Below are 8,774 nucleotides of genomic sequence, written 5' to 3' on the forward strand. Positions count from 1 at the left end.
CTCGGAGGAACGGGGGAACGGAGCAGGCTGACCGTTGCGAGCAAAGCACAAACTAGCAGGGAAAGTCTCGACCGGGACAGTCGGGCCGCACTGGGCAGAGTCGGGAGACAGCAGCATGGGGCAGGAACTGACAGTGTCCCCGCCCCACCAGCGGCTCTGCCCCAACTTCCCTATCCCCGGCGGCGCGGAGCGGGAGCACAGACGGGCAGGCCCAAATACATTTTGCAGCAAATTACAGCCAAGGCTTTCGATTTTTTCGTGTATTTATTTATTCCGTTGTTTAGACTTCACGTTTTTAACGAAAACTCTCGTCGCCCACGGGCAGGCTCGGCGGCGGTCCCTGCAGCAGCGAGTGCCCCGCTCAGTCCTCGCCCCGCCGCTGCCCCGGGGGGAGCAGCTGCGGCCGGCGCTCTGCCCGAGGGAATGAGCTCCCCCAGCTCCCCGGTGGGAGGTGTGCCCCAGGTGGCCATCGCCTCTCTCCATGGTACCCCCTCCACAGGCCTGGCACTCGTGGAGGTTTTCCTGGCAGGTCCCTTGTCCCCGTTCTGGCTACTGGAGATGGCGGAGACCCCCACCCCCTTCCTCCGCGGCTTTTTGAGAAGTGCTGACTTCAAATTGAGAACACCCCCCCCGGAGAAAAGGGGCCAGTTGGGTCTGGAACCCCTCTAGGAACGGATCCTCCGGCTTCAGCCCCTCACACGGGATCAGTTGGCAGCTCACGGTGATCGCCGCCCAGGGCATCATCCCGCCGCCACGGGGACTGACAGCCTGGATCCCCTTACCCAGCAACCCACAACCATAAACTCTGGGACAAAACGTTCCCCTCTTCTGCCACCGAGTACCTGCTACTTCTTTACCCACCCCAGTGCCCTGCGCTGACTTTATAAGGCCGAAAGAGTGGTGATCTTTTTTTTTTTTTTCGAGGTGGGGGGAAGCTGGGGAAGAAGAAACTCCTTTTCTCGTGTGCTCTTCTCTGCTGTCATTCACTCGGCTCCTTTCAGCATCCAGCCAATGGAGAGTGAGGGCCCGGGAGCAGTAGGCCTTGGGTAGCGTGATTGATGGGCAAGCGGGGCGCTCACACTCGCACTCCGCCGCGCTCCGCTCTGCTCCTCTCCGCGGGGCTCCCGGCTCCCCACCGCCCGCGGCGGCGAGGGGTCTCCGGGGCACCTTCGTGGGGGTGTGGGTCTGTGTGTGTGTGGCTTGGGTGAGCGACTCTTGGCTTCGGTGGTGGCGTCTTGGTGGCGGTGGGGTGCTGGGACTCATCGGAGCGGGTGGGGTGTTGCGTCCCTGCTCCCGGAGGCTTTTGGTCCCGTGGGGACGTGGGAGACGTCTCGGTTGTGTCTCGAGTGTGCAGCTCCCGAGCCCCTGCGGGGCACTACTGTCGTGTCCTGGGCTGCGCGGTTGTGCAGCTCCCGTGCCCCGGTTGCGCATGGCTCTGCTGCTGGCTCTGTGGGCTGAGCGTGTGGCTGCCGTGTCCCGGCAGTGTGTGGCTTTGCTGCTGGTTCTTGGGGTGCGCGAACGCTGTGCTATGGGACTGAGCGTGTAGCCGGTGTGTCCGGGTTGTACGCGGCTCCGTTGCCGTGTTTAGGGGCGGTGAGGAGCTGTGCTGCCCGGCCCGGGGCGGAGGTCCGGCCCCGGTGCCCCGGGGCGTTGTACGCGGCTCCGCTGCAGGGGCCGGGCGGCGGCTCCCGTCCGGCGGCATGGAGCACCTCGGGGCTCACCACCTGCACCAAGGCCAAGCCGAGCCCATCAGCTTCGGCATCGACCAGATCCTCAACACGTCGGAGCCGGGCAGCTGCATGGTATCGCACCCGCGGCTGCAGGACTCGGCGGACTACGGGTTGGGCTGCATCGTGGGCAGCGCCTACAACACGGTCACGGGTGGCTACGGGGCGAGCGGCGGTGCGGCCGGCGCCTACACCGGTACCTCCTGCAGCATGGGCGGCCTGCCCGGCTCCTACAACGTGAACATGGCGGTGAGCATGAACAGCAACACCTTGAGCTCAGCCGGGGGGGTGATCCGCGTCCCGGCCCATCGCCCTGTGGCCAGCGGCGTGCACCAGCCCCTCTCCGCCGCTGTACCGGCGGTGAACGGCATGAACAGTATCACGGGGCTCACCTTCCCTTGGATGGAGAGCAACAGGCGGTACACAAAAGACAGATTCACAGGTGAGTCGGGACACCGGGACCCCCCTTCCTTTCCTGCTCCTGCCGCCCCGCTCCCTTTCCCGCCGCCCGGCCTCGGCGCGGCAGCCAGTGCCCACCGGAGAGACAGGATCTGGCCCCGGGGGGGGAGATTCAGGCAGAGGCCTGACTTGCCCTGAGAAGATCTCGGAGGAGACCAGGAGCATGACGAGGTGGACAAGTGGGCGCATTCAGTCCCTCCTAAGTGCATTTTATTATAATTTTTAAATTATTTTACTTTTTTTTTTGTTTTGATTTGATTTTTGTTGTTCGTCCTTTAGTGGTGGGTTTGGTTTGGTTTGGTTTTCTTGTTTTTCCCCGGGATGCTGCTCGGTAAAGGCGAGGAGGGAGGAAACGGGATGGCAAATTTCACACACCTCCCACAGCCCCGGGCACGGCTGCCCGCTCCCGCCGCCCGACCCAAAGCCCGGGGAAAGTTTATTTTCAAAGAGCGGGTTATTTCGGAGTCAGAGCCCGGCCCGGCGGGAAGGGAGACCCTCGCCCGCACGGGAAGGCCGGCCCGTTGCCGATTGCCCGCAGAGCTCTTTTTCCCTTGAGTACTGTAACACGGCTGGTTAATCTCGGCTGCGAGTTTCGGGTCAGCTTTTCCCCCCACACAAGGGACTTTTTTCAGTCCCTAGCAGAGCGGGGCCCGGACTGGAGCCGCTTTCCAGACCCGGCGCCTTTTCCAGGTGTACCTGGGCTCGTCCTTCGGCGAGCAACGCCAAAGCAATAAAGCAAAAACTCGAAGCAACGAAAATAAGAAAGCAACAAAAAAAAGCAGCGAAATTGCAATGGGGAAAAGAATCGCCCTCCGCTCCTGCAGGGCCCGCACTGGCCCCTCTTCCCGGCGCGGAAAGCGAGGGCCAATTTTTAGAAGTTCACGTTTAATTTCGACCCGAAGGTGCTCGGCTCTGGCACGGCCGCGGGCCAACCGACGGGCCATTTCCCCGGCAGGCACCGGGTTGGACTTCTCGGAGCTTCTTCCCGTCCTGGCCGAGAGTTTTTCTGCCAATTATTTTTTTTCTATGGGGAAAAAAGAAAAAAAAAAAGAAAAAAAAAAAAGAAAAGAGAAACAATAGAAAAATGACATTAAAACCCTAACCAAACAATGATTGCAACTCCCATTTCTAGCCAGGGAAGGTATTTCCCGCGCACGAAACGCTGGGCCGAGCACGGTGAAGTTGCCCAAACGAAATTAAACCAAGCCCCGTTCGCACGAAGAGCAGAGCCCCGGCACGGCGCTAGCACCGACTGCCGCTTCTACCACCCCCCTCCGGGCATTTCACCGGGCAAGCGGCCGCCTTCCCCTCCACCAAAATCGAGCGGTGCCCGGCGGGTGCCCGCAGCACCCGGGGAAGGCGCCGGGACCGCCGCCGTTTTAGAGTCCGTGCGCAGTGTTGGCGGGGAAGCGGCGGCTTCGCAGCGGGGGGGTGCCCAGCCCAGCGCCCGGGAGCCGGAGCCCCTCTGCTGATATGTCGCTGCTTGCTTCTTTGCCTCTCATCCCCCCTCCTCCCGTGTCCCCCCCAGTGGCCCTCTCACCCTTCACTGTAACACGCCGTATAGGTCACCCCTACCAGAACCGCACGCCCCCCAAGAAGAAGAAGCCGCGCACCTCCTTCACCCGCCTGCAGATCTGCGAGCTGGAAAAGCGTTTCCACCGGCAGAAGTACCTGGCCTCGGCTGAACGCGCTGCCCTGGCCAAGGCCCTTAAGATGACTGATGCCCAGGTGAAGACCTGGTTCCAGAACCGACGCACCAAGTGGAGGTGAGGAGCTGGGGAGGCAGCTTTGGGGCAGCAGGCCTGCTGCCAGCTGCCTTGGTGGCTTCACATGGGGGTACAAGCCGCGTGAGTGCATTGGGTGGGTGTCACACGTGTGTGAATGTGAATTTGAGCATACACACACATGCAAATGCATGTGTACATGCACAGCCACGTGTGTGCCTGGGGGCATGAATGTGTATGTGTGCGTAGGCCATATATGCACATGCCTGTGCATGTGTGTGTGTGTAGCATGTGTGAGCATGTGCGCTCCTGAGTGGTTGTGTCCAAGCAGGGCGTGCGTGTGTCACTGCACAGCTTGTGTGGGGATGCTTTTGTGTGAAGGCCATGTGCCCCCACATGTGTGGGTGTGGGTGCTGGAGGTGTGCGTGCAAACCAGACACCTGCATGGGGATGCATGTGTGATGCGCGTGCAGGCTGTGTGCATTCCGTGTGTACTATATGTGAGCACACAGGGTCTACGTGCAAGCTGATTCGCATGCATACAACGAGGCTGAATGTATGTGTGCATACACACGTATGCAGGATTCATGTGTGAGGGTGCTGTGCGGCGGGTGCGGTCAGTGGTACCGGGGGGCACCCGACGCCTCTTTCCCCAGCGGCAGCATGTGGGAGCCCCGGCCCGGCGGCGGACGGAGCGCGGATCGGCGGCCGAGCCGCGCCGTCCCGGGGAGGGGTGGGATCGGGACCCCCGGCGCCGGGGCAGGGCCGCACCCGGCGTGGGCCGCATCCTGCACCCGGGGCTGCCGGGATACCGGGCTGTGCATCACGAGGAGGTTTTTCACCCCCGCGGGCTTTAGGGCACCTCCTTGCCAAAATGTTTTCTTTTTGTTCCCCTGCCGGGCGTGTCGGTAAAGTCGGGCGAGAGAGGAAAAGGAGGCCGGGCTCCACCGCCGTGACCCTGACCCTCCCAGGATGCGGCTTCCCGGGGTGTCCCCGGGGAAAGCACCCTTTGTCCTCGGAACATCCCCTGCTCCGGGCCGGGGGCAGACACCCTGAGGGGGGGGCTGGGCAAGGGGCAGCTCCCCGCAGCTCAGGGGAGTGTTGATGGGTGCTGGGTCTAGGCAGGCAGTAGCTTCTTCAAGGCAGGGAAAAGGACTTCCCCAGGGCCTCCCTGAGAGTGAATGGGACAGAGAGTGCCCGAGGATGCTGAGGTTGGATAAGAAATGAGGTTCAAAGAACTTGAAACCAAGAGTGTGGGTGAATCTCCCCCCTCAGCGATTCCTTCCCTAAACAGCATGGGAGAGCAACTCCCCAGGTGCCAGGAAGTCTCTAGCTGGAGTGATCTCTGTTGGCCAGGAGCAGAGTCCTGGAGAAGGAACTGCCATGGCCTGCAAAGCAGGGTCAGCTATGTCTTCTAACCTGGTTTCCTAAGGAAGTGAGGCAAATCCATCTGTCAATACTCCTTGCATTTGTTGGCTAAGTTCGGCCCCCTTTGGCAGAGAAGAAAAGGATACAAAGCTATTCATCTATTCCATAAAAAATAGCTGGGGAAAGAGAAACAAACTCCTGGTTCTGCCTAAGGGAAAGGCTGCAGCCTGACCTCAGCTGAAGTCTTAGACATGGGAGAATCCTCACTGGCCTGAGCCTGAGGGGTGCAAACTTGTAAGCTCTTCTTGTTTGCATCAATGTACGTTGGGTGTTGTGATGGAGATTTGGGTGCCCCTGGCTAATAGGACACCCAGCTCGCTGCTCTGGGCCCGTGCACAGGGCAGTGAGCTCTGAGCGGTGCCTGGAGTGCTGGGTGCTGGCAGGAGCCACTTGCAGGCACAGTCTGAGCTGTGCAGGAGGGAGTATCTGAGAAAAGAGTTGCTCTAAGGCCTCTGAGGGATTTAACTGTTTAAGTAAATGCAGGCTGAGAGGAAGAGTCTTGCCTCTGCCCCTTGCCCAGGTGTCTCTGCTGGAGTAAGTGGGCTGTGTCATCCCCTCCTTAGATTTGGGCTCTTGATTGAGACACGGGCATCAAGGTTTAATTCCTTCCAGGCAGATCTGAACTTACAGATCACAGCCTGACATGACGCATGGATTTACCAGTTGCTTAGAGCAGGGAGATATTTGGGAGCCTGGGTGCTCTCAGCCATCGTGTTCCTGACTGTTCTGGATGTGGGGCTCTCGCTCTCCTCCTGGAACACCTCTTCATTGTGCAGGGAGTCATTAAATATTCATCAAGGCAGAGATGCTGTGCAGGGAGGGCCGGTGCTGTTCTGAGCCCCAACTCCCCAGGATGTCTGATGTGAGATGTTGACATAGTGATTAGAGCAGGGACTGAGCCTTGAGCTACATGCTCCAGGGTGGGAGACTTGGCTGCACGCCTGGAGGCTTGTGACCCATCACCTGCATCCAGCTTTCACCCACCTGCCTGCTGGGCAGCCAGGGACCTGCTGCCCTGCTCTCTGAGACATCACTGTGGAGCTCAGGGCTGCCACTTCAAATCCCCACAGCCAAAGAGGATGAGACATCTTGCATCCCCCCGAGTTGCTAAATTAAAACGCTGCCTTTTCCCCTGTCACTGATCCACAGAAGCTGCCGGGAGAGCATCAGCTGAGCCCAGGGGTGTGTGAAAGAGACAGGGGGTGCTTTGGGGATCACCCTGGGACTGGCACTGTGAGCTGCCCTTGGGTTTTCCCAGCAGCATCACTGAAGGTGCCAGGAGATGTTCACCACTAAAAGCAGAGGTAACCACAGGGTGCAGCCTCCAGAATGACCTTGCTGCTATCCAAGCAAGGGAGGGGTGGGATTTTCAGGTGTGTTCAGGTCTTTTCTACCTATCTCATTCCCTGCTCCAAGAGATCCCAGAGCTGGAACCCTACCAGCACTGGAAAGGACGCAAGCAGGCCCTGATTCCTTCCTCAGCAGGATCAGCTCTGCTGGTTCATCCCAGATATATGCATATCCAACCTGTTCTTAAATATAGCTTCTTCACCCTGTTCAGACAGTTTATTCTGGGCTTTGAATCTTCTCAGTGCTAGAGATACGTTTCTAGTCTTTAGCCAACATTTTGCTGACTTTTGTCCTGCCTGCCTTGGGCATGCTGTTGCCTTCATCCAGATTCCTGACAGCTGGTCTCCACAGCCCAGCAAAGGAGATGGGAAGGGGATACCCAGGGTGATGTTGCCTGTCTCCCAGCCACGTGGCACTGCCAGTCAGTGGTGTCTCACCTCGCTCCTGCCCCATGCTCCTCATTAGGACATTGTGCACTTGGCTCTCACTGCTGGGCACAGGGCACATTTGCAGGGAATCCCACCTTTTGCAACCCCATCATGTGCTCCCATGGGTGTTTTGGCTCTGCTTGGGTTTTTCCCATGGGTGGGAAACAAACCAAAACTGTGGGCTGCTCCTGGCTTTCTGTGATCAGAGCAATTTTTGCTGGGGCTAGTAAGATACAGCCCAAGCCCCCAGTTTAAGGGATTTACGGGCAGTTTGGGGTGGGGATGTGGGCCTATGCCATGGCTAGGCATCCTCTTGTGCTACCCCCTCCCCCCCCCAACTCTAAGCATCCAGCACAACCTATTCTCTCTGGAGATACTCCTCCTTTGCTCCCCCAGATGCATCTAACTGCTCCCTCTTTCCTAGGAGGCAGACAGCAGAGGAGCGGGAGGCTGAGCGGCAGCAAGCGAACCGTATCCTCATGCAGCTGCAGCAGGAGGCCTTCCAAAAAACCATCAACCAGCCCATCCAAGCCGACCCCATCTGTGTCCACAATTCCTCTCTCTTTGCTCTCCAGAACCTCCAGCCTTGGTCTGATGACTCCACCAAGATCACCAGTGTCACCACTGTCGCTTCTGCTTGCGAGTAAGGCTAGCACCTGCTGGTGGCATGTGCACCTTCTGTTCGTGGGGTTGTCCCTGGGGGGACAAGCGGCATCACTGGTGGGACACTTGGCATACCTGTTTCTCCCTGGGGAAGGCTGTCACCCCGCAGTCATCTAGCCTCGTGTGCATCCCATGTGTCCAGCTGGGGAAAGCCTCCACAAGGACCGAAAGGAAGGGAAAACACCCCGAAAACTCTCCTTGCCTGTGGGGTTGCTGGAGCAGCAGTGGTGTCTCGCCTCCTCCCAACCCTTTTGTTCTCTTGAAAGTCTCCAGTGCCGACCGTGAACTTGCTGACTGCTGCCAGACAAAAAAACCAGCTCTGACACATGGCTGCCGGCGTTCACCCAGCTGGGAAAGAACTTCCTTTGGATTCTGCCAGCAGCAATGCAAAGCCTGGAGTCACCCTTATATATCCGTATATATATATATATATATATATAAAGTGTATGTATATATATATATATGTATACTTTGGACTGATGGCTTGAAACAAAAGGAAGAGGCTCCCTGGAAAGCGCCTCTGCCATGAGCCTCCTCAGGTTTTTCACACCGGAGACGTTCGGGGATGCAACAAATGGAGGAAACAGCAGCAATTTCTGCTTGCTCCAGATGGGAACCCTTTGGATCTCACCTCACTGTCTCTCCTCCCCTTTTTCATTAATTTTTTTCTTGCAAGGGGGGAATAAGAGAAGGATCTGATAGACTCCTGAGGATGGTAAATATGATATCTCAATTGTATGAAGAGCCCAAACTGTCCCCAGCTGCCACGGACTCCATGCCCATCAGCGTGTATTTTAATAACGAGAAGACCCGGGTGGCAGTTTTATGGGGGTAATGCAGTTTCTTTCCATGGAGTATTTCCATATCATTTGCAAAATGTTGTCCAATGTTTTATTTTACCTGTTTCCCTTTAGAAGGCAGTTCCTGATGGCAAAAATCAATTTCACTCTCAACCGTTTAACTTAGCTGTTTCTTTAATTGTACTGAGGGAATGA

General features: G+C 57.8%; 1 protein-coding gene across 2 annotated transcripts; it reads left to right on the forward strand.

Annotated features, from left to right (window-relative positions):
* Positions 1–1,180: 1,180 nt before the first annotated feature.
* Positions 1,181–8,132, forward strand: TLX1 (T cell leukemia homeobox 1). Of its 2 annotated transcripts, none has more exons than XM_061459581.1 (3): positions 1,181–2,169; positions 3,715–3,952; positions 7,541–8,132. In XM_061459581.1, the coding sequence occupies exons 1-3, from the start codon at positions 1,701–1,703 to the stop codon at positions 7,761–7,763; spliced, it is 930 nt and encodes a 309-aa protein (XP_061315565.1). In that variant the 5' UTR covers positions 1,181–1,700; the 3' UTR covers positions 7,764–8,132. The 2 variants fall into 2 exon arrangements, with proteins under 2 accessions (XP_061315565.1, XP_061315566.1); XM_061459582.1 differs by having other exon boundaries at positions 1,189–2,169; positions 3,751–3,952.
* The last annotated feature ends 642 nt before the right edge of the window (positions 8,133–8,774 follow it).

This window comes from Pezoporus flaviventris, unplaced genomic scaffold, assembly GCF_033815535.1.
Source record: "Pezoporus flaviventris isolate CSIRO_AGI_PZ_B2104156 unplaced genomic scaffold, CSIRO_AGI_Pfla_v1 ptg000029l, whole genome shotgun sequence".
NCBI classification, from domain to species: domain Eukaryota; kingdom Metazoa; phylum Chordata; class Aves; order Psittaciformes; family Psittacidae; genus Pezoporus; species Pezoporus flaviventris.

Bases quoted from the DNA above. Each gene is read 5' to 3' on its own strand.
- TLX1 (XM_061459581.1), top strand. From the start codon at position 1,701: ATGGAGCACCTCGGGGCTCACCACCTGCACCAAGGCCAAGCCGAGCCC. The intron at 2,170-3,714 runs GTGAGTCGGGAC...TGTCCCCCCCAG, and splicing joins CACAAAAGACAGATTCACAG to TGGCCCTCTCACCCTTCACT. The intron at 3,953-7,540 runs GTGAGGAGCTGG...CCTCTTTCCTAG, and splicing joins AACCGACGCACCAAGTGGAG to GAGGCAGACAGCAGAGGAGC.